Below are 25,001 nucleotides of genomic sequence, written 5' to 3' on the forward strand. Positions count from 1 at the left end.
ATGCAGAACAAGACTACATGATTCTTTTTTCCCCCCCTTCAACTCAGAGGACATGTTTTTGAATGTAAGAAGTTAATTTAAAAAGTATTGGTTTCAGGAGAGAGCTGTCCATATAAATTATATATGGCCGCTTGCCTTATTGCCAAGCTCTTTTCAGTGAAGGCACCTATGGAGTTACTGGCTATCAGGCTCTAACGGGGTATTCTCATGGCCAACTTGACCATTGACTTCCTTCAGGATACCTGGAAGTTTCTCTCTAGTTGGCCAAGTGCTTGCCTTCCTGTACCTTTCTCTCATTCCATGCTCAGGGGGTCTACAACCAGCATCCCAAGTATCCAGTGGTGTTTCCTATAGTTTTAGGATGGCCTTTAATTGGAGACATGAATATGCATTTCAACCTTTGAAATAAGGGAAAACTGACACTCAATAGAATAGTATTCCCTGGGCACCAGGTGGCTCCACATGATAACTTTGATATAAATATTTCATAAAGCAATCTAAATTGAAATGCTTCAGCTCATGCCCATTTCCCCATTGTGGATAAAGACCTTGCAGACAAAATCCCAACTAGTGTCTCTATTTTCATGTGGGTATTTTGGGGAACAGCTTGCCAGTTCTGATTTGTCCTATGTATATAAAGTCTGAGAAACACTAGCCTCTGAGAAGGGACTGGGTTGAGAAGGTTTAGTTGGAAGAAAGATTGCCCTCAAAGCTTGAGCTTTGCTTCTCTTCCCCAACGTCTGGGGATTAGAGTCTCCTATGGCCTTTGTTTAGCTTTAGCCTTGCCCCCAGCCTCCAGTGATCATTCCAGGTGATATTTCTGATTTGAGCAAATCTGAATCTGTCAAACACTCCTAAGAAATTATAAAGGTATTTCCTTAAAAATAAAAGTTTCTTCCCACATGGAGCAGACAACACAAAACTGAGGCCCAAATGAGGGGGTGAAGCCGAGGGCTCAGTCCCACTGACTTGGCCAGAGTTGTTGCAAAGCGAGGTCTCCTGATGGGAATCCTGGGACTTGGACAGCCCTCTCCCATCCTGTGAACATGCTCTCTCCTGTCATATGCACCCCTGTTCCAACAGAGAGGAAGCAGGCCCAGAGGGGTCCCTGTGGAAGGTCCTGCCTCCAGGCTGGGCTCTGGCCACTACACCAAGCATCCTGTTTTCTTGTCCTCCACACATGGGTTTTTAAGTAAGTTTGGTGGCGTAGTTGCTTTGGAAGAATTATCCTCTGCCTTCCTGCTGAAATTAGTTTATCCAGCTTAATTAGATCAACAATTGCAGCCATGGCCTTGGCTCATTCATTACTCTAATTGCCAATGTAAGATGTGCAGACTGATATGAGTTCTATTAAGCACATCAGTTTTCATGTGGCCAAACAGGTGTTTCATAAGGGATTTAATGCCCTTTCCCTAGACTTCAGTAACAGATGTTAGGTAATTTTTTTTTAATGTTCTCTTTTCCTGTTTGGCTTCTGTGTGTGGCAAACAGTAAAATGCATGAGTCTCATTCTGTAAAGCTGAAACCTGGAGCCACATAGTGTGGAGGAAAGTACATGCTTAAAGGCTGAGGGGCTTGCATCTGCAAGGCAAGAGCCATGAATCGGCCCAGACTAGGTACAGTTCTGTCGGCTGGAGATGCTGGGTCTTCCAGCAAAGTCGGGCCTGGGGCCATTCCTGTTGTCCCCAACTGGCCCTTAGCATCTCCTTCTTGGGAGAAGCGTTAGCCCAATTTAACACTGACCTGTGCTGATGGAAGGTTCCATCTGGCCGTGAACCTTAAAGCACCTTTTTGCTCCAGCATGAAAGCTGCTCATGACCAAACCCTCCTGGGGGTGTCTGTTGGGGAGGCCATGTCTGACTGTCCCGCAGAAGCTTGTCCCACAGTGGGGCATGGGGTTCCTCTAGATGAAGCCAAGTTTCTAGGCTGGGTCATCCAGGGTAGGTGTGGGGGATAGTGCTTCTCCTCCAGGGTCCCTCCTGTGGTGCAGGCGTGAAAATCTCATTCCCCAGAGCACCCTGGAGTAGGTCAGCTCGCTGACTTCTGAGCACTCGTCTTCTTTACATTTGTTTAGCTGCGCTTGACTTACTGATTGAGGGCCATCCAGAATTAGGGCGGGTTCGGTTTCCTTGGAGAGGTTGGCTCCCAATGGAAAGTTATTATTTTAGTGGGTGGTTGTTTTTTTTTTTTAAAGAATAGAATTTATAGAGTCAAATGTTGCCAGTTTGTCTCTATAACTAAGACTTTTCCACCATCCCAAATTTCAAAAGCAAAAAAAGCACTAACAACTTGGACAGAGGAGGAAATAATTTTCAGCAAAGAAGTAGTTTTGCCCTCTACCAAGATCCTTTCAGGAAATCCCTAATGGTGGCAGCTTCCTGGGAGGAAAAGCCAAATCCCAGCTGATTGCCCTGCCCATGGCCGAAGTTGGCTCTCATTTGCCCTTAAAGCTTTGATGAGTGTGTGTGTGTGTGTGTGTGTGTGTGTGTGTGTGTGTGTGTGTGTGATATATAACGAATATGTATTGGCTACTGTTGTCTCTGATTTGAATCTAAGTAAATGTTTCATTAAATGTATAGAATGCTGTCTCTAATGTGACCCTCTCTCCTGACTAGATTGCCTTATTAACCCACCCCTATGAGACCATCTTGTTTCTTACAGATGAATGATGCTATGGGATTTGAATTGCCCTGGGTGTATTTTGTCAGTCTCGTCATCTTTGGGTCATTTTTCGTACTAAATCTTGTACTTGGTGTATTGAGCGGGTAAGCTACACCTCTTTCATCTTGAAAGCAGAGCCCTGAGGACAGTTGCCAAGACCACACAGGCTTTGCTAGATGGGGCCGCCGGGTGGGTGCCAAGCCTCACATGTCCTCCAAGATGCTTGTCCTCTGCCGAGCCTTCCCAAGTCACGACGGTTCCTGGAACCTCACCAGCCTTCATGAGAGGAAGCGATAGAATAGTTATTGACCAGGAGTTAATCAGCACTGTTGCTTGGGATTTAAATACTTTCCATTGCTTGCCCTTTTGTCTGTCCTAAAATGAGACACGTTTATAATTGCTTTACTGGTCTGGATCCAAATGTAATGCAGATGAATTGGTACAAAACAGTCGCTAAATGAGCTGGTCCCAGCAGACTTTTGGGTAGGCCCCAGACTTCAGCAGCAGAACTTATCCTTCTGTGAAGACAAAAAAACGGACGGCCCTGGGTGGGGTCCCGCCCTAGGGGCACTGACCTTCCACCAAAGCCCCACGTGGTCTGGCAGCTGCTCCTGGGGCTCCGCTCTTTAGTAAATAGATAACTGATAACTGATCTCCTTACATTTTACAGGTAAATGATGCGATAGGATGGGAATGGCCATGGGTGTATTTTGTTAGTCTGATAATCCTTGGCTCATTTTTCGTCCTTAACCTGGTTCTTGGTGTCCTTAGTGGGTAAGCAGTTGGATTCATGTTGCCCATTCTGCTGCCTCGTGTGCGGGGGCGGCTGTGTGTGTCCCCTCCCCCCATCGCCCCCCAGGCTCCCCTGCATGCGTGTGGACTCTGATGTTTCCTCCGTGTGTGGCTTTTGGATTGAACTGTGATTCTTTCTGCCTGTATCTGTCTGTGGGGTTCTGTGTTTCTGATGCTTGCCAAACACTATTAATTTAATGAGAACGTTCCCCTGAAGCCAGTTGCATTAATTTGCTGAAGTGCAGAAGTGGATTACCAGTGAGGAAAAGGAGTCCCGACCTTGGTCTCCCCCAGGAAAGGGCGTCTTTTGTGGTTTTATTCCCATTGGTGCATAACCTGCCCCTTTGAAATAATCATGCATATTTCCAGGGTGTTTTAGATTTCTCTGTGAAGGAGAAATAAGCCTAGGTTAGCACATAAATACTGAACAAATTTCAAAATCTTAACGTCCTTCTCTCGGGATTGTTGATTAGCTTGGTTTTCCGCTGCTGTCACTGTGAGAATTTACCCTCTAATTCATTTTTAATCTTAACTGGTAGAATCTTTCTTTAATATCGAGTAATGATCAGCTTTTGCACATGCATTTTTGTTTTGTTTTGTTTTGTTTTGTTAATACTCACCTGAGGATGTTTTTCCATTGATTTTTTTTTTTTTTTTTTTTTTTTTTAGAGAGGAAGGGAGGGAGGGAGAAAGAAAGAAATATCCATTGGTTGCCTCCTGTACCCGCCCCAACTGGGGGGTGGAGGGTGGGGATTGAATCTGCAACCCAGGTATGTGCCCTTGACTGGGAATCGAACCCATGACCCTTTGGTTCATGGGCTGATGCTCTAACCAGTGAGCAAAACTGGCCAGGGCTGCACATACATGTTTTTTGGTCTTATCATGGTCCTTGTCCCTCCATCACTGTTTTTGGAATTTCATTTTATTTACCTTCTATAGAGAGGGCTCAGGGGAGACTGGCTCCGGACGGGGACTTGGGTGTCTCTGGGCTCTGCCCTGCCTCGGGGCAGCTGTGCCACCTCACCGTCCTGCAGGTACCCCAGAAAGGGGAGTAAGTACCCCAGGGAAGGGACCCGGGACTGTCGAGGCTCTCTCAGAAGCGGCTCCAACGGGGGGTAATGTAACTGTTGGGGGGCCTGGAGCGGGTGCTGGGGTGCTGCTAGAGGCCCAGGAGGACCCACCTCCCGGGGAGCCTGTGTTACTCACTGAGTGCAGACATCCTCAGGAAACGCTGCTGATGGACTGCTTCCGAGTGCGTTTATCTTCCTCTTGTCACTCACTTTATCTCCCACTTTCGGAGCTTGTGGGGCTTGTGTCTCGGGCAAATGATGTCTTCATGTAACGCCGAGTCAGTGGAGAGACCTCTGTCGCCTTTTTCTCAGAGCACAAAGCCGAGCCAGCTGCCCATCTCTGCTCCCCTCCCCACCTCCCTCCCGCCTCCCTGCCTGTTTGCAGGGGGTAAGGACTTGGAATTCTCCTTGACCCAGGGGGTCAGTTTCACACATGAAGGCCTACCTAGGGCACAGCAGCCCCAGCAGCATGCCTCCCAGTGAGGGGGGTGGGGGGCTGGGACTGAGTTGGGGGGTGGAAGCCTGCCCTGGACCCTCCACCCATAGCAAAGCTTCCTTCTACAGAGAAGTGGCTCCTCAAGCCTCATGCTCTTGCACTTACACCTTTAAAGTGCCCTCCTCCTAGTGAACCTCCATGGCTCAGGCTGGTGGTGGGGTTTGAGGGTGGAAATTGCTCCTGGAGAAACAGCATCGTGCTTAACTCTGCCACAGGAGCAGCCTGTCCAAGGTCAACAGCAATTCTGTTGTGACTTCCTTGGCGCCTCATGTCTCCTAAACCCAACTAAACTGACTGAGGCCATGGAAACCGCTAATTTCAACAGTGCCGGGGACGTGCCTTATCTCCGAGCTCGCAGAGCAGGCCCCGGCGCCCTGGCACGAGGAAGCTGCTTAAAAAAGAAAAAAGGAAAAGCTGGGAGGAGGGGCTCCTCATGAGAAAGGTGGGCATTAAATATGCACCCCCACGGGGGGGGGGGGGTACCCAGATCTGGGGATAAAAAGGGCACACACCCTCATGGAACAACCAGTTTACCGAACTGTATTTTGGGGAAAATAATTTAATTGAAAGTAACTTAAAAAACATTTTTGTATCAAAACAAAACTAGATCCCTTCTGAAGAAGAAGGCAAACGATGTATACATTTTAAAATAAAACCTAAGACTCCCTAGTGACTTCCCCTGTGGGTGCATGTATCCGTGGGCTGCATACGGACTCGACTCCACCGGAGGCCACTTCGGTAGGAGATGCTGGGGGGCATTTTGTGTGAAGTGAGAACCACGTCTGCAGAGCAGAGCCTTTCAGCCTATTGGCTCATTTGGCCAGCGTTTCCCGAGTTCTGCTGAGTGTCCGGCTCTGGGCCAGAGGCCAGGGGTGCCAGGATGTCTAAGCAACAGACAGAGGCCTAGTGTTCAGACGTTCATTGTCTGGCGGGAGAGACCAGTGTTAAGCAGTGCAGGCGGGCAAAGCTAGGGGAGAGGTGTGGACCAAGGGCTGTCGGCTGGATCTTGGAAGATGATAAGGCATCTGTTGGGGAAACATACGAGGAGCTGGCAGGCTCCCACTTGCCCTAACGGTGACCTGCACCAGCCACCTCCCCTTGGCTTCCCCCCAAGGCAACCGGAAATCAAAATAGGTCCCTTGTATTCATCCTCTTGTTAAAGCAAATTTAAAATACTTTCGTTTTAGTCTTAGGGTTCTTCTTCACAATTTTTACAAGAGGTGACAAAACCAGAAGGATGGAAACGTTAAAAGGAAGACAACTTAGGTTGCAAAGCCCTTTAGGGCCATGAGACCAATACAAACGGAATCCCAAAAGCACTGAAATAAAAGACTCCTAGTGTAGAAATTTAAGACCCTGCTGTAGCTTTCTGATGCAGAATCATGAAATGATGATGTGTGTCTTTAAGTCTGTTGACCATGGGGAAATATTTGCTTCTGCTCCGTGGTTCCGTTTCAAATTTAGCGTGGCCAGGCCATCCTATTTATTCTTGAACTGATTTTAAGCTGCCCCTTGATTTGTTGCTGGTACATTTTGAAAGCATTCCTCAAGGTGAGTACGAAGTTTACAAACTGCACCCCCTGCAGCCAGGCATGAGCAGACGAAGACCTTGGTCTCTGAGGACAGGGTGCTGCGGAGGAGCCGAGCTGTCTAACTCGTGTGGCAGCTTTACATTAAGTTGTCATTGAGGAGATGGGCCTGTTATGACCAGTGACCAGAAAGCATGTCTCAGTTAAATCTACAATTCAGGCAGGCCACGTCGGCGGCCGTGCTGGCTTTTTAGAAGCTTCGTGATTTTTCACTTTTAAAACTGTTCATTTAACTCCTTGTCTCTGTTGAGGTGTTTGTCGGTAAATAGACAAAATAAGAGAACACGTTGGTGCTTCGGTGCTTTGTTTCTTTATCCTCATTGCCAGATTCCCAGGGGAAAGGGCGCCACGGGCAGTGGGCTCTGTTCTGCACCCGCAGGACCCGCCTGATGCTGGGCACACCTGCCATGAGCTAGCATGGTCCCCAGAGCTGGGGTCCAGGCCCCGAGGAGGGGACTGGTAGGTGAAGAGGGAACTAGGAGACCTGGGTTTTGGTCCAGCCAGTGTCACACAGTAACTCTGGGACTTCACTTAGTAGCCCTGAGCCTCAGTCTCCCCATCCCTCACACAGGGATGACCCACCATCCACCTTCTCACAGGGTGCTGGCTTTAAATCCGCTCATGAATGTAGAAGTGCTTCAAAAAATACACAGAGTTTTACTCATCTAATGTATCTGCATATCAAGTCTATGCCCCCTCCCCTGGGGTTCTTTGGAAATTATCTAAAGGGTACCATTCTCTGGATTTCCTAGGAAGTGACCAGAGAAACGTGCTTGGTACACATGTTACTACTGTATTCTGTGCCCTCCACGAGGAGGCTGTAGAGGTTCTTTGTCAAGTTCTGAATCATTGCGATTGAAGTTATGTCTGACAGTGGTGTTTTTTTTGTTTGTTTTTATTGGCCACAAATAGGGGTAGGTAATGGCATTTCTGTAACATAGTGGTTAAACACACCGGCTTTAGAGTTGGATCACCAAGACTTGCATCTTTGCTCTACCTTTTACCACATGAGATTTGGGGCAAATTACTTAACCTCTTTGAGTCTCACTTCCCCTATCTGTGAAATGCAACTAATAATACCAATCGTGTAGAGTTGTGTGAGGATTCAATTGAGCAAGAGTGTACAGTGCTTGGTCATGTTGTGATGGCTCAAGTAAGAGTGTATAAGGCATATTGTTAGTTAATGGGATGCAAGGAAAATCTAATTAACTCAGTCCTTTTAAACCAATTAATAATTATAGGCCAAGGTAGGCCTGAATTAATGAAAAGTCAAAGTTATACTTTAAAAAATAAATAATATATAAATAATATATATATATATATATGTATATATATATAGTAATCACAGTGATTACTAAAGAATATTACTACATAAACCACCTCCTGGGCCTGCTTTAAAGAAAGATGAAAATCATTTGTAATTCGCCCATGAATTCAAAGCTGTGGTTTTTGTTAGCCTCTTATGAAAAATATTTGAACCACTTCTTTTCGTAAGTAGTCCTTGTATATTGTTGGAAGATAAATGCTCTTTGTAAATCAGATTTTATGACATTAGACTGAATGTAAATTGAACCCATGTCTATAAATTCAACATCGTTCAGCTCTAAATTAATTTGTGTCTTTGTGTCCCAATAAGTTGCAAATCTACCAGGTCACAGGTTCTCTTTTAAAATCACTAATCTAATTTTATATGACTAGAGGCCTGTTTATCTTAACTTTAGAAGTGTTGTGGGGACGCGGATGAAGTGAAGCATTATAGAAGAGCCATTTTCAAACCAGGTGATTATTCTGAATTTCACTATCCCATCCTTCCGATTGCCCATTCTAGTTGCATCGGATCCCAGGGCCTAGACTGAGACCCAGGCCTGGCTGCTTTCCATGGTAACTGCTGATGTGTGGAGATTGGGGAGGGACGGTGGGGGCAGTGCTGGGACTGTCAGCTGAATTTTAGCAGAAGTACACAGAATAGGAGCAGGTTTGGGGGATCGTCATTTGCACCCTGGTCCATTGAAATTCACACCATTATGAGGCGTGTTAAATCAGAGAGTGTCTCTGATTCCTTCCCCTTGAATGTTGGCAAAGGAGGCAAAACCTATCAGGATAGATGGTGGTTCTCTTGCTTGTGAATAGTTTCTAAGTGGCGACATACGCTCTGGGAACAGGCACTCTTATACATTATTCATGAGTGGGATTCGATTTGGCTCTCATTCAGCACTTGACCAGCCTCTGCTGATAGAAAAGGAACAACAGAATTTCTCCCTATACACACCCCTCTGACATAACCTGCATCTTAAGAGAGTAGCTGAATTGCTTACAACATTGAAAGGCATATTGTTAGGTCATGGGATAACCAGGCAATCAGTATGCCTGGTTACCACAGTATCTAATCTAATAATAGACAAATATGCAAATTGACCGCACCTTCGCTACACCTAAGCCACGCCCACAAGCCAAGCCACGCCCACCAACCAATCATGATGAGTATGCAAATTGCCCCAACAAAGATGGCGGCTAATTTGCATATCAAGACAGCGTCCAAAGAAGCCAACAGCTGCAGAAGGGAGTAAAGCTTCGAAGAAGCAAGCAAGGGGGGGGGGGCGGGGGTGGGGGCGGAGGTGGGGCCTGGGAGAAGGGCGGGGCAGAGGCGGGGCCGGGGGAAGGAGAAGGGCGGGGTGGAGGCGGGGCCGGGGGGGAAGGGAAACGCGGGAGGGCTGGAGGAGAAAGCGGGGCGGGTGACAAGGGCGGGGCGGAGGCGGGGCCAGGGGTGAAGGAAAACAAGGGAGGGCTGGAAGAGAAGGCGGGGCGGGCGGGGTGGAGGCAGGGCCGGGGGTGAAGGAAAACAAGGGAGGGCTGGAAGAGAAGGCGGGGCGGGCGGGGCGGAGGCAGGGCCGGGGGTGAAGGAAAACAAGGGAGGGCTGGAAGAGAAGGCGGGGCGGGCGGAGCGGAGGTGGGGCCGGGGGCGAAGGGAAACTCGGGCGGGCTGGAGGAGAAGGTGAGGCGGGCGAACAAGGGAGGAACGGAGGCAGGGTAGAGTGCAGCAGGAAATCCCATTGCAGGAATTTTTCCTGCAACGGGAAAGCTAGTTACAGAATAAAACTGTACTGAGTTCATGAATTAATTTCCTATCTTGACCAACAGACTAAGAAAAACAAAGTAATGTTGGAGGGTTCTTTGTAGATAGTTTTTACAATAAAAAAAAACGGGTTTCCTGTGTGTAATTAGTGATGATCAGGCTGCCAGAATGCCAGAAAAAGACACCCCTAATGATCACTTGTAGGATCTGTCTTTTGGCTTGTCTAGGCTAATATGTAAAAGACGTGTTCACACTGTCGGATGTCTCTTATCTTGAACTTGGAAGTAATGTCGTGAATGGAGTTGAAAGCTGGGGGAGAGATCCATGTCCTCTAATAACTTCACATGGTTTGGCTTTGGTAGAACAAGAAGTTAAGCGCCGCTTCAGCCACAGGTGGAAGAATGCTAACTTCCTTTTTCAAATAAAGAACCAAGCTAGACATTTCTATATACTTTTAAACACTGAACTTTCTTGTTGCAGAGTTAAAAGGCTGTCGGGGGTAGCTGGCAGCTGGATGCTGGTGCTGTTGGTACCATGGTACCTGAAGTGCACAGGCTGGTAGCCACACCTGACATTAACAAGTGAGTGGTAACCTCTCTGCCACTGGCTCGCGGCTACTGTTTCCATAGAAATGGCTGTCGGGATCAGTGGAAACGAGGTAAGTGAAAGTTTTCGCTGATCCTTGTTTCCATCAAGCTGACGTCTGTTTCCCTGGCAACAGCAGTGGACAGCAGCCAGGCACTAGCAGCAGATTCAGTAGCGCTCTCTCACTTGTCAGCTGTGGCTATCATCTGTCCCTGACCGAGTTCCTCTGTCTAATGCCTGGCAAAGACCTCTGAGAGCCCAGGAGGCACCTCTGGCCACATGTGCCCTCCTGGGCACCCACTTTGCCGATGGAGAGCTCTGTCCTAACCTAAGCGGCTGCTCCATCAGCAGCATTCCCTCCACCGCACTCTGGTTGGTGGGTGTACAGTTCAGGAGAAGGGAGAGGTAGTTGAGGGCATCCTTGTTGCAGGGCAGGCTGTTTCGTCTGTTGATCTCCAGTCCTAGGGGAAGAGAATTCATCGTGGTGCTTTCATGCACAGACCCGGCTCTTCATAAAGCCGCCTGTACTTTAATGGTTGAAATTAAAGCCATAATTTTCCCATGTTCCCTGTTGGATCGGTGGCATTAACAATTGCTATCACTTTTTACAGTGGGAGGGATATTTATGAATTTAATAATTTTCCTTCTTGTGAGAAACATTTTTGATGATTGCCCCTAAGATGCTATGCTAGTGTCAACCATTGCTAGTTTTTCCCCTCCTTCTATGTAATTTTTTTTTTCTTGTACAGGCTGATAAAATTGCTTGCCGAGATCAAATATTGGTAGAGCAAGGCAGCTCAGTGTACAAAGACTGGCATGTCCACAGTATAGGGAACTCTTTTTTACTGAAGTTTAGCACGTGTTCCTTTTCTGGAGTTTCATTTTAATATTTCAGCAAATGTATGCACCCCGGACATCAGTGTCTTCCTGCCATATGAGACAGTGTTTACGGGGCCCACACAGCATAGGAGAGCCATCATCCCTGCCCGGGTGTGTGAAATGGGAACACACAGGGAGAGGCACAGAATGAGTTGTTGGGCACTGTCTGGTTTTAAACAAGATATTGTGAAAAAAGGTTTTATTGGAAACAAAGCAAAGCCCTGAGATTCAGCAGTGTATGTCTGAGGCTGGAATAGAGGTATGGACCCACAGCGTTATGAGAGTGTAGACTGGCTCTCTAGGACACCACTGAGAAATTGTGGGTTTGTTTCCTGCGGGGACCTTCTTAATGACTTTGTTCCTCCGCAATGTGGACGAGGACAGGTATGTTTGGCCTGGAGGCAGTGTGTAGGGCTGATCCAGTATCACCTGGTTGGGTTTAATATAACAGACTAATAAGAAGCAGACAATCTTGCTAGATCACCTTTTCCTTCGTCTTAGACTTAAGAAAAATTGACTTGAATTCCCTCATTTAATGATTTTTTTTTCTGTGTTCTGATGCCTTCAGCTTACCTTAAAATGCTTCAGAATAGAAGATTGGATAGAAAGGTGATAAAAAAAATGTAGAAAATGTTAATTGTGGAGTCTAAGTGGTAGGCATTTGGGTGTTTGCTATATAGTCCTTTATACATTTATGAATGTTTGAACATTTTCTTGATCAAGTTTTGGAAAAACCTGCATATAAAAACCACTCTGGCTGCAGCAGTGTGAACAGACTAGATGGGTCCTACAAGACTGGATGTAGGGAGACCAAATTAGGACCATTCTAATCCACTGTCAGCCACAACATAGTAACGGTGCCGGAGTGAACCTTGCACCATAAACAACTGTAAAGCTGGCGGTTTTTTCCTCCGAAGATGGAAATAGGCAGCACAGGATTGGGGTCCCTAAGAGAAGGGAAGCACATGAAGTCTCTCCCACAATTGTCCTGGTTTTCTGCCCCAGTCACCTAGGACTGCAGGGGACAGCAGTTTATTTGCTGAAGAGGCAAAGAGCAAAGTTTGGGCTGCGAGACAGCTGGCATTTTCAGGGCAGGGTATTGGGAGAGGTGTGCAGAGAAGGGGCTCCAGAAATCTGAGTGGGGATTCTCTCCAATATTTGACCATACACTAAGTTGCTCTGTGCCAGTGAGACTATTAGGGCTTGGTAAAGGACAGCTACTAGGAAGCTATAAGCTGCTGGAACTCTCACAGTGCTAGTGGACAGAGGAGTTCTGACAGCTGGAGTAGCTTGACCCTGATGAATGCATTGGACATTGATTTGAGACCTCAGAAAAGCCAGGCATTAGAGGTGGGGCTGCTTTGACCCCGGAGTAAGAGTCACTCGAAACCTGTCTCAACAAATCTTTTAAACAAGTGTCACAGGATCAGGCCAAGTGGCCCAATAGTTAAACACCTGCCTAAACAAAAGTCAACACCCATTAAAGAAAGACAACAAAATGCAGATGTTTCCCAAATGTTTCCCCATCATTAAAATCACAGGATGTGAAAAGAAACAGGAAAACATGATCCATAATCAAGGGAGGGGGAAGTCAATAAAAACAAATTGAGAAATGACAGAAGTGTTGCAATTAGCAAAGACTTTAAAATTGCTATTATAAACCTGTTCAAGGAATAGAAGGAAAGGATGAAGATAATAGAGGAACAGATGACAATTCTCAGTAGAGAAATAGAAACAATACAATATCTGAAATAAGCAGCAGATTGGAAACTCAAGGGAAGAAAATCAGTGAAGACTTTGTGATCACCAGAATAATAATAAGCAATCTGAGATAATGTGAAATTGGAGTCCCAAAAGTAGAGGAAAGAGACATTGAGGAAGAAGACAATTTTTAAAAGAAAAAAATGGCTGAAAATGTTTGTTAAGCTTCATGGATTTGTGAATTTATAGTTTTTATGAAAACTATAAATTCACAAATCCATGAAGCTTAACAAACCCTAAGCAATAAAAAACAGAAAGAGAAGCACACCTAAACACATTAAATTCAAATGACTGAAATTAAAAATACAGCATTTTAAAGCAAACCACTCAGGAAAAGACAATTTCATACTTGGAGAAAATAATATTATTTAATGACTTATTTTCAGAAATAGTGCAAGCCATAGGACAGTGGAATGGCATCTTTAAAAAGCTGAAAGAAAAACTAGAATTCTGTATTCAGCAAAAAACAACAACAACAACAAACAAACAAAAAAACCCCAACTCTTTAAAACGATAAATTTTCAGACAAAAACCATGATGATTGGTCACCAGCAAGAAGTATTAAAGGATCAGACTAAAGAAAATAATACCAGGTCAAAACTTAAATATACATTAAAAAATAAGGAACACCAAAAATAGTAAACATGAAGGTAAAGATAGAATTTTCCTCATTTCTAACTTTTTAAAAAAGACAATAATTTAAAGTAAAAATACAGCTGGTTCTCAAATAATGTTTCGTTCAATGTCTTTTCATTATAGTGTTGATGAGATGCAGTAGGGATTTAATTCTTGTTTATATCAATTAGCCTATGGTAAAATTGATTTTGTTATACATCATTTTGCTGCAGTTCCAAGAACCTATTGATAATGTTAAGTGAGGATTTATTGTAATAACACAGTATTATGGAGACTATAGCATGTAAAAGTAAACTATATGACAATAGCACAAAAGATAGAAGGGAGCTAAGTGGAACTTTACTATTGTAAAGTTTTACATGATAATATAACATGAATTAATATAATATGAATTAATAGTAGGCCATAATAAATTAAGGATGCATATGATAATCTCTAGAGCAATGGTTAAAAAATAAAACAAAGTAGTACTTAAATGGCAAAAGAAAAGATAAAGTGGAATACTAAATAGTAATGGTTTTCAATTATCTGCAGGAAAGGAATAAAGAACATATGGGCAGAATAAAAAAAACAGTAACAAAATGTCATAAACCCAACCATATCAATTTCATTAAGTGAAAATGGACACAACATTTAATTAAAAGGCAGACGTTTTCAGACTGAATAAAAATGCAATATCTATAAATATAACAACATAGATTAAAACTAAAAGAATGGGATAAATATATTAATACCAAATATACAAAATGACTATAATACAAGTGTTTCCAGAGAGAGAGCTATCTCAGAGATAGACATTCCATAATCATGAAAGGGCCAATTCATCAAGAAAAACACAACAATTGTTAATATGTTTGTACCTAATATGTTCTAAACTACATGAAGGAAAAGCTGTCAAAATTAAGTGAAGAGATCAACAAATCCATATAGATAAAAATTTTTATAATCCTCTTTCAATAATTTATAGAGCAAAAAAATGAAAAATAAATGCTAAGTATAGATACTACCTAAACACTTTCAATCAAATTGACCTAATTGATAGTTATAGAGCACTATATCCAATATGGCCGAATAGACATTCTATTCAAGAGTAAGTAGGACATTGACCAAGATAGACCACATCTGGACTATAAGAAAAAAAGTCTCACTAAATCTCAAAAGAGTGACATCTTACAAAAGTATGTTTTTCTAGCAGCAATAGATTTAAAATAGAAATCAATAACAATAAACTGTCTAGAAGTCCTCCAAATCCTTGGCAATTAAATAACACATCTCTAAATTACAATTCATAGAAAAATATTACAATGAAAATTAGAAAATATTTTAAACTGAATGATAATGAAAATACAACATTTCAGAATTTGTATTATCCATCTAAAGCAGCATTTACGGGAAATTTACCTTTAAATGCTTACATTAGTAAAGAAGAAAGGTTTAAATTTAGTGATCTACATTCCGATCTAAGAATTGATAAAAACAAGAGCAAATTAAATCCAAGGAAAATAGGAAAAAAAAATGAACAGAAGTGGATAAAATAGAAAATGCAAATAGTAGGTAAAGTCAACAAAAACAAAAGTGGACTCTTTGTAAAGCTTAAACTTGGTAAATCTCTAGCAAGACTAATAAAAAAAATAAAGAGAAATCATGATGGTATTAGAAATGAAAGAGAGAACTGATATTAAAGACATTGAAATAACAAGAGTAGGGTAAATAATCTTGTGACAATAAATTTAATAACTTGGGATAAATGGGCAAATTTCTTGGGGAAAAAACAGCTTATCAGAACTTAAGAAATAAAAGACTGAAGAACCCTATATTTCCTTTTTAAGTGTTATTCAGAATCATAGACCCTCTCAAAGAAAATTGGTGGCCTAAATGATGTGAAAGTGAACTCTTGTCAAACAATTTAGAAATAAATAATACCTTTTCTAGAAAAGAAATTCTTTTAGATAATAGAGGAGGAGAGGAAATTTCCCAACTCATTTTGTGAGGCCAGAATAACCACAGTAGTAAAACTTAACTAACACCTCTAATAGGAAAAGAACAATATCCTTCTTTAATATAGATGCAAAAAAATTCTCAAGCATTAGCAAATTGAACCTAGCAATATTAAAGGAATAATAACACCTCATGACCAAGTGGGTATGTACTAGAAATATAAGGTTGGTTCACTATTGGAAAATCAAACAATGTAATTTACCACATTAACAGAATGAAGGAGAAAAGTAATTATATCGATAAATGTAGACTATTCCATTCATGATAAAAACTCTAAGTAAGCTAGGGATATATGAGAACTTCCTTAACCTGAAAAAGGCGATCTACAAAAAATTAAAATAAACTGTAATCAACATCATACTTAATGATGAAAGACTGAATATTTTTCCTTAAGATTGGAAACAATCATACCATAATGGCTCAGCAGTTCCATTTCTAGGTATTTTCCCAAGAGAAATGAAAACTTAGGTCCACAAAATGACTTGTATATAAATATTCATAGAGCTTTATTCAAAGTAGCTCCAAATTGGAAAAACCCAGTGTCTATCAACAGGTAAACAGATAATGAAATCGTGGTCTGTTCAACAGGTGGATAGATAAGGAAACTGTGTTGGGTTCTGACATTGGAATATTACTCAACAATAAAAAGGATTGAAGTATGAATACAATGAAGCTCAAAAACATGTTGCTGAGGGAAAGAAGCCAGACACAAGAGAGAACATACGGTGTAGTCCTGGTAGAGGCAGAATCAATCTGTAGTACAGAATCAGGTCATTGATTGCCCAGGGTGGGAGGAAGAAGAGTGGTTGGGGAAAGGGAATGAGAGAACTTGCTGAGAGGTATTATACATGTTCTGTATCTTGACTTTGGTGTTGTTTACATGGTGTCAACATCAGCCAAACCGTAAACCTAAATTGTGTACATTGGATAAAATTGATTTTAAAATACAATTAAAAGAGACTTCTGCTTCTGGTCATGATAGGATACCAGATTCACCCTCCCACCCAAAACAACAACAAAACCAAAAACAGACAGTATATGTAAAACAACAGTTTTCAAGACACCAGACATCAGACAATTCTGATCCCTGAGAAACAGGAAATAAATGAGCTCCGTGGCTGTCACCGCTCACTGGCTTAAGCAAGAGATCCCTGGCCCTGGCATATTGAGGGGAACCCAGGCAGCGTCTTCTCCCCGAGGTGAGGAGATGAAGAGTCTGTGGACACCACGGTGGCTGAGTGTGCAGGACAGAGTGCTGGAGAGGAGAGAACTCGAGATAAGCAGAAAGTCCCCTTAAGTGTTGAGACGGAATACTTTTCTGCACATGTATGTGAGGAAGCTACCTATTGCTGGGGAAAGAGCATCCAAATGGATTAGGAAGGATGGTGTTCAGTGCTCACACAGGGCCAGGAACATCGCTTGTTCTCACCAGCCAGCCTGGAAAAACTCACAATTCACACGACATTGGGCAGAGTAAGGATCAGAAGGGATTTGCCTCAGTAGTGAGGAATTATTAGTCCCAGTTTGAACATTGCTCCAGACTGACCTGACAAAACATTAAAGCAAAACCTGAAAGGATCAAACAGTTTGATCCTAGTTACCTGACTGCCTCCCGGAACAAAGCATGAGGTTATTTATAGGAATACAGAAAGCTCGAGCACCCGACAAGATAAAACTTACAATGCCTGGCTTCAGTCCAAGGTTATTAGGGATGCAAAGAAGCAGAAAAACAGATGTTAGAGTTAGCAGAAAAGGACATAAAAAGGATCATTACAACTGTATTACATATGTTCAAAATGTTTGACAGAGACATGGAAGATACAACCTCTCCACCTCCCAAGAAAGCAAGACTCCTAGGAGTAAATCTGGTGAAAGATGTACAAGACTACTTCTATATAAAACTTTGCTGAAGAAATGAAAGGCCTCAAAAATGGAAGGGTATATGTTGTTCATGGATTGGAAAACTCAATTTATTAAGATGTCAGAAGACAGGTAGTATTGAGAGAAGGTGCTGTTCCTTGTAATGAGAAGAGAAAATGGGGCAGGTATAAGTTTGGTGTGGTAGTGGGAAGCTGGGAGTCTTCCTGTCTGATTTCCTAGTTTTTCTGAGGCAGGAGGCAAGGTTAACTGCTGAGGCTGAGTGGGTAAGTGGCAGAGTCATATGTCTAAAGAGAGTGGGGAAGGCTCAAAATAGTCATTCCAGGGAGTCAGGGAGTGCGTGGGCCAGAGAACCGAGGTAGAAGATTAAAGGTAGCATTGAGGTGTCTCTGGAAGCTGGCTATGGTGGATCTATATTGATGGCAGTCTGTCCTATTGTATTACTTCCTGTAGCCATGCTTGACTGCTCATACCCAGCCATGGAGAAGAGAAAAGGAGTATTTGAGTTCATCTGGGGTGACAGTTTTGCTATCTGTGTACAGTAAAAAGATGGAAGAGTGATTAGCGTCTCGGCAAGAACATCACTGATGGGTCATAGATTAAGAGGGAAGGAGAGGCCTAATGGATTGAGAGAAAATGCGTTCTTAACCTTTTTGGACTGGTTCCAAAGAGGTTAGCAATGTTTATAGTGGGAGTTGTCGAACAAGTCAGCTGGGATGAAAGGAGGTGGTGGTCAGCAGAAATCTTGAATTTGTGATTTGGGGTGGTGGAATTTAGGGTTTGACAGTGGAATTGGGTGGCTGAAGTAGCATGGAGGAGAAGGTCATTGGAGATTAACATGTCAGGGAGTTGAAAAGCCAGGGATTGGCTTCTGGGCAGAAGCCAGGGGTTGCAGACATTCACTGAAGTCCTCAGTGAAGAGGGCAGAGGCTTAGTGGTAGGAGGTCTTCTGATGGGGGAGAGGCCTCAGCTTAGGGGGACCCTGGCTCACTTGGTCTGGGGTGATGTTGTCCAGCCCCCAGTGTTCTAGGCTCACCTAGCTTGAAGTGTGTCAGAAGCTTTAGTCTCTCCACAGACAGTGCGGCTAGCCCAGCCGAAGGTGTGGCGGTGCTGTGGTTGGCATCTCTGAGTGCTGCCGGGCCTTCGGTGGCTCCTTTGTCCGAGGGCGTTACTAGTTGCTGTGGTTATTGGTTTCCACCTGTTGTAGTTGGAAGAGCGCAAGGTCAGCGTCCTGGCTCTCATCCTGGCTTTGTAATGCCTAGAATCGTGACATTGGTCAATGTAATTCCCTTCTCCAGTCAAGGTTTCCTCATCCCTAGACTTGGCGAGCACCAGGGCTGTGTAGTTTTCTTCCAGCGCTGTCCTAGGTCCTAGAAGAGAAGTGGATGGGGAGGGACTTTGTAAATTCAATTTATTGAAGAGACCTTTCCCAATGTGAGATGTGCTCAGCGTTGGCCAGCTTGCAGTCTCCTTCTAGAAGGGGGTTCCTGCGGTTTGAAAAGCCTTCTTGTTTGCAATCTGAACACTCACTCGCTGCTCTTCTCTCCAGGCCCCACATCTTTCCAGGACCTGGAGTGGCACTAGAAACCCTAACCTAATTTCTCTAAGTCTGATTGTCATAAGAGTTCAGATTCAGGGGTAAAAGATCATTCCCATGAAGCTCTGCTTTAAAATAAATCTTGGTTTAAATTACCTGCTGGCAGCCTTGGAGCCTTCAAGCATTCGGGGCTTTTCAGCTTCTGGGTCAGAGGCTTTTGCTGCCGCTGAAGGATTCTAACCCATGGGCGATGGCACACCGCCTCCCCAGAGGAGTCCTGGTCCCCCCTCGTCCGCTCTCAGCCGAGTATCCTTTAGCACCACCTGTACCTAGCAGTGTGCCCGAGGAGTGTAATGAAGGGTTGGTAGAGCCGAGAGGGCTCCCCTGAGGAAGCCAGACTCAGGGGAGGGCGTTGAAGGACCGGCATTTGTAAGGATGGGGAGCAAGGAGGGCACATTCCAGACCCCCAGAGTGTGAGGAAAGCAGGTGCACCATGTGTCTGGGGCTAGTGAGGCTGCCGGTGCGTCTGTGCTGGCCGGTGAGCTGTGGACCAAACATGGGTGCGTAGTTGGGAACACCCACTGAGGGAGACAGGATCTCTTAATTCATGGGAGCTGTTGAGGTGTTTGAAAATCAAGTGATCGGGGAGAGCTGGGCCCGGAAGGAGCTGGTGCCTCCCACGGTGGCACGCACTGAGGAGAGCTCTGGGGCGGCGGTGGTGGTGATGGACTGAAGGAGTTGATGCGGAAGATAGTTCCGGGCCAGTGCCTCTCAGCTGAGGAGGAGTGATCTGTGGATTTCATTGTCAACTCTGGGCTATGGATTGTATGAGAGAATGTTTTATTGCTTATAATTGTTGAGATAGCAGCTGAAATATGCCAGGCACTGGATGACTGCTTTATTCGTTCATTTCTTTCACCCTTCACTACTGTTTGATGAAGTAGCTTTGCCTCTGTTTTACAGATGAGGAAAGCAAAGCTCAGAGAGGTTTATCCTTTTTCTCAAAATCACACAGCTAGTAAGTAAGAAAAATCCTAGTAAGGGAGGGATTAACTCTCGATCTGCTTGTCTCCGCAGTTGGAAGTTCTTTCTGTGTCTGGTGAGGGGGGCGTGGAGCCCCCGTGGGATCCCATCTATCAGACTGGGAATGTGTTGATATCTCCTGAGCTATTCTGTTCTCCATGCTTTGTCAGTTTCTTTCTCTGCCTGGAATTAATTACCCAAAACAAAGTGGACTAGTGGAATATGGAGGCTTCAGAGAAATTGGTCTCTTTTCCCTCTTAAAACCGGGTGTGAACAAGTTCCATTCTAGCTCAAGGGGTCCTTGGGGATCCTGTTCCTGGGGGTGGATCTCTCTGGATCCCTGCACCTCCCCTATAATATGATGCTTGTTCCCTTGTTCTGAACTAAGCCTGGTGATTCAGCAAGGGCACTTCCCACCCTGCCTGCCTTTCAAGGAAGAGTCCTGCTGGGAGGGAGACGCCATCTCCTCTCAGGGCCTCTCGCCAGGTGACTTGCCTTTGACCTGACCAGTGGGTGGGGTTGGGGCTGAAATTCCTATAGGTTTTGCTTTGAGGACATCCCAGCAGGTAGGCTTAGTTCCAGCTTCTTCTCATCAGTAGTCAGACCCAGCCAGCAGATGTTTGCACAGGCAGGTCCAGCTGTGTAACCCACCAGGCCCTTCACACAGCAAGCCAGCGCTGCCCAAGTCCGCCATGCCCTGAGGTGGCTGGTACCTTCAAACATGTTTAATTTTAATGGTTCTTCCACCCTCCCCAATCATACTTCAGGTATACATTTTCCTTATTTTTCTTTAAGAACTGGAAAACTGGGATCTGTCAAGTCTACTGAGTTGTGTATCTCAAGTGACATCTTTAGCAGCAGTGTTTGAAGCCCGTCATGAAAAAAGTATGATGTTGGCTTGGCTCATTTGATTGATGAATGAGTTCTTTCAGAGAAAGTGATGTCAGGCAAGAGAGCCCATGTGTGTGTTTTTTTTTAAAGAATATCTCTTAAAATGTGTGTGTGTGTGTGTGTGTGTGTGTGTTGTGTGTGTGTGTGTTTAGAATGAAACAAGAAGTCTAACTTTTAGCATGCAACCTGCATGGATGCTTACCAGCGGGGGAAATTGCCTGGTAGGAGCATTGGAAAGTCTTTGGTAGCCATGGAAACCCAGTCTTCAAAGAGAGAGCGTTCCTCTGTCCCCAGACAAGGAGATGGGGCAAAGGAAAGGTGTGCTTCAGTCTAAGAAGCAAGAGGTAGTTTATTCCCATGCATGATTTTTTTAGACTTGTACAGGATTCTGGCTGTCTTTCTTTTTGTTTCTTAGTGACAATTTTAGGTGATAGAAACTAACATGGGCATTTGTGATCCAATACATGTAACACAGAGCATACTGTCCATGCCTCTGACATGACCATGAGCCTATGGTTCTATCTGTTAAATAAACTCAGCCTATTCTTATCGAGCAACTACTAATAGCCAGGGTTTGTGATAAGGAACCAATATACAAAGATAAGAGACACAGCGCCTCCTTCACAGACCTTCCGGTCTAGTGTGGTAAAGGGAATATTGAATAACAATTGTAGGACTATGAAATAAATTCTACACAAGTGGGACTCTTACCTAGGAGACTCTTAAGGACATTGGAGAAATGTCCTTATAGGCCGACCCAGACAAGTGGGGTCGTAGAGGGGCAGTTGAGGTTTAGGGAATGACACAGTGGCCTAGAGCTAAAAGAGAGCTCTGTGCCTTGGAGAGAATGAGTGAACTTCAGGGCGGCTGGGGTACCGAGTGCGAGGACAAGTGGTCCGAAAGGACCAGGGGCGGTCAAAGAGCACCGGACAGCTGGTGCATTTGTTCACTCCGTCCCCACCCCCGTTCCTGTGGCATAGTGCCCCATGTACCCGGCCCGCTCACCTGCCGTTCACAGCGGATAACTCAACCTAGTCATTAAACTCTAGGAATCACCTACTTTGAAAATGGTTCATCTTCCCCAGAGATGAAAACTGTTTGCTGTTTAATGCATCTTCAGAGACTTGTATGTCAACAAAAGCAGTCAAGGACATGCATGAAAAGGGGAGGGTTGTTTTGAGGAAATCTCAATACACCCAAACCTTTGCAAACCGAAAAATTAGGAGGCACCGAATCTTCATGAAAGGATGCACCATGGGGTTTATTTCAGTAATGAGTTCCCAAAGAATAGTTACAGCGTGTTTTGATGATTAGAAATAAGATTGTTAAAAATGCCCCTTAACATATTTACTGTGTAAGCAAGAGTCCTTCATGCTCTCTTGTCCCTTTGGCCAGCCAGGGACTCCCCTCTACTTGGCGGCGAGTGCCTAGCTTGCCCTTGAAGGATGCTGTCACAGGTTAGCGCTCTGCCCCTCCCTGATTCTTCCCTGCAAAGGAGTGGATCTTGTTGATGGAGAGCTGCATCCCAAGGCCCCTGCCCCCATCTTGGCCCGTTTGTCTCACGCAGAGAGAACAAGAACATACTTTGGCTAATCTTGGCTTTTTGTGATTGATTGAGGAAAAACTGGAGCAAAGCCAATGATTTTGATGAACTTTGAACCGAATCAGTGCCACTAATTTAAATTTATTGTGAAACATCACACTTTATTGTTGATTTTTAAAATAACAAAACACTTAGTTTCTTGAACAGAAACTGAACTTACATGCTTTCCAAAAAAATTAGATTTAAATAAGAAAATATTTTTTGAACCAAACTACTTTTTCATCTGTTTTCTTTCCTTTATGTCTGTGTAGAGGAAATAATTTAGGTCTAAGGAAGACTGGCCTCTAATGATAAAAAATTAGTGGGTTACTCTTCAACTTCCCCCTACTTTTTATAAATGCTGCCTTTTTATTGTTTTTGGTGTTTTTTTTTTGGGGGGGGGGGGGGGAGGAGTGAATCTCTGAATCCTCTGTTTTGCCTGAAATCTGGGACCTAGAGATTCTGTTGGCCTTGCTCACTGTAGGTTTTATGCTTGTTTGTGTTTGTTTTCTGCGTGTGTATATATTTTAAAGTATTTAATTTATCTAAATTTTATTTGTGTGAGTCGGGTTAGAGCAAAGAGCATTACAATCCAAGAAAAAAAGCACTATCTCTAAATTAACATGACTTCTAGTGGTCCCTTTATTTTATGGGGCATCTGAAACTAACATATTCCAGAGCAAATGGTGGGTCATCCTTCGGCATCTGTGGCATCCGGGGCCCTGCACTGCCTTTGAATGCAGTGGCTTGATTCAGGCTCGGTATTCTCCCCAGCAGTGCTGATGAGCCAGGACTCCCAGAGAGCAGGATGTCAGGGCCTGGAAATTCGGGCAATGTCAGGCTTGGGGAGTTCTCTGCATGTGCCCAGCCCCTGGGGAGGGGGGTGTGGGGGTGGAAAGGGCTCCCAAGGAGGAAGACTGGCTGGGTCCAGGCACAGAGAGTCTTTCCCGGGTGGTGTCTCATGGGGAGATGAGCAGAAAGGGTGCTGTAACCTTTCTCTGAGCTTGTGTTGGGGCTGTGGAAGATGGGATGTGGGGTAAGCAGTGCATTCTGCCCCGCCCTCTCTTCCTGATCCTGACCAATAAGCGTCCACTCTGTGCATCTCCTGAGCCAGGAGACAGAGGAGTTGGCATCCCGTGGAAAGAGCAATGTTTAGGAGCCGCGGGGTCCCTGTGTGGGGGGCACGTGCGTGGGGCCAGCACAGTACCTTGTGGAACCCCAGTCTTGGTCTTTGTGAGACGGGAGAGAAAATCCTCCTCCTGCTTGTGCCACACTGAGGTCGCGAGGGGCCTGAGGGACAGTGCATGCAAAGACAGGTTGAGGGCTCCAGATAAAGGTTGAAATACACGAGGTTTGTTTCTGTTATTACTAGAATGAGGGGCCGTGGCCCAGTTGGGCTCTCCTGCAGGAAACCAGGTCAGCCCCCAGCAGCGAAGGCCCAGATCCTGCTGTGGCTGCCCGGGGGGGGGGGGGGCGGGGGGGGGTTGATGGGTGGGGCCCAGGGCTGGCGCAGTCTCGGGTGAAGGACTCTAAGGTGGCGGTGGGCTCAGGTGGGTGTATCTCAGGGCCCTTCTCTTCTCCATCTGACCTCTTGTTCGCCCTTCCTCTGCCTCCCTACCTACCCCACTTTCTTTCCTGAGCAGATCGGCAGGGGATGTCTACATGGCAGGTGGGCATCATCCGGCCCTGCGGGAAGGTCCGTGTTTACTGGGGTGACAGCACGTGGGGGTGCCAAACCTCGGGCACCAGCACAAAAAGGGGTGGAGGTGAACCTGCCCAGAGAGTGGGGGTGGTTGGGGGTCAGCAGTGCCAGGCCTCCCAGGTGCTTCTCCGTATTATCGTGTGAGAAAGATGGGAATTTTATCAGAACCATATTACTTTCACCTTGCATTTTTATTGGTGTTGAATCTACGCAATCTCACTCGTTGTTTACTGAATGCCTTCTGGCTGCTTCACCACCATTATCTCTTATTCTGATCTCATCTTCCCAAGTAACTCCTGCAAAACAAAGCCGATAAGGACTCTCTCCTACCAAACTTCTGTTGGTTCCCCATTGCCTACAGGGAAGCAACCCCAATATCTTATTTTGGGATTTAAGGCCCGTTTTTGAAACTCATCCCTTCATACTCTGCCCTCTCCTTCCTCTGCCTCTGATGTGCCCGTGTTGAGGTCCTTAAACCCGTCTTGTGTGACCAACCTCCCAGAGCCTCAGTTTCCTCAGTGTCTGTTCCCTGAGGGAAAGAACGGCCCCTCCCTCACAGTAGGCACTCTCCAGGGAGGGTGGGGGTGAGGCATCGCGCTGGGCTCTGCTCCTAATATCACGCCGTGGAGGCCAGCTGGGAGAGGGCGCACACACATCCGTGTCTTGGCGTTCAGTGAGCAGAGTGCCCTGGTGATTCGCAGGAGGCAGGACTCTGGATGGGGGAGCCACAGAAAGCTGTGTCTTGGAAGGTGAGCTGGAATTAAAGATGGAAGACGGCTGTTCAGGTGGATGGCATTCTGTGGACAGGGGCTCAGAGCATTGAGGAATTGAGAAGAGTGAAGCCAAAA

The 25,001-nt window shown here is 45.0% G+C and overlaps 1 protein-coding gene across 3 annotated transcripts in view; it reads left to right on the forward strand.

Moving 5' to 3' along the window:
* Nucleotides 1-25,001, forward strand: part of CACNA1D (calcium voltage-gated channel subunit alpha1 D) — a 295,364-nt gene that overhangs the window by 161,974 nt on the left and 108,389 nt on the right. For 2 of the 3 annotated variants that reach the window (XM_008146330.2, XM_008146333.2), the window contains exon 8: nucleotides 2,662-2,765. In XM_008146330.2, coding sequence (XP_008144552.2) covers nucleotides 2,662-2,765 — 104 coding nt within the window. Of the gene's footprint in view, nucleotides 1-2,661; nucleotides 2,766-3,331; nucleotides 3,436-25,001 lie in introns of all 3 variants that reach the window. The other variant, XM_008146329.3, reaches the window with a different exon arrangement.

Source organism: Eptesicus fuscus, chromosome 18 (genome assembly GCF_027574615.1).
Source record: "Eptesicus fuscus isolate TK198812 chromosome 18, DD_ASM_mEF_20220401, whole genome shotgun sequence".
Taxonomy (NCBI): domain Eukaryota; kingdom Metazoa; phylum Chordata; class Mammalia; order Chiroptera; family Vespertilionidae; genus Eptesicus; species Eptesicus fuscus.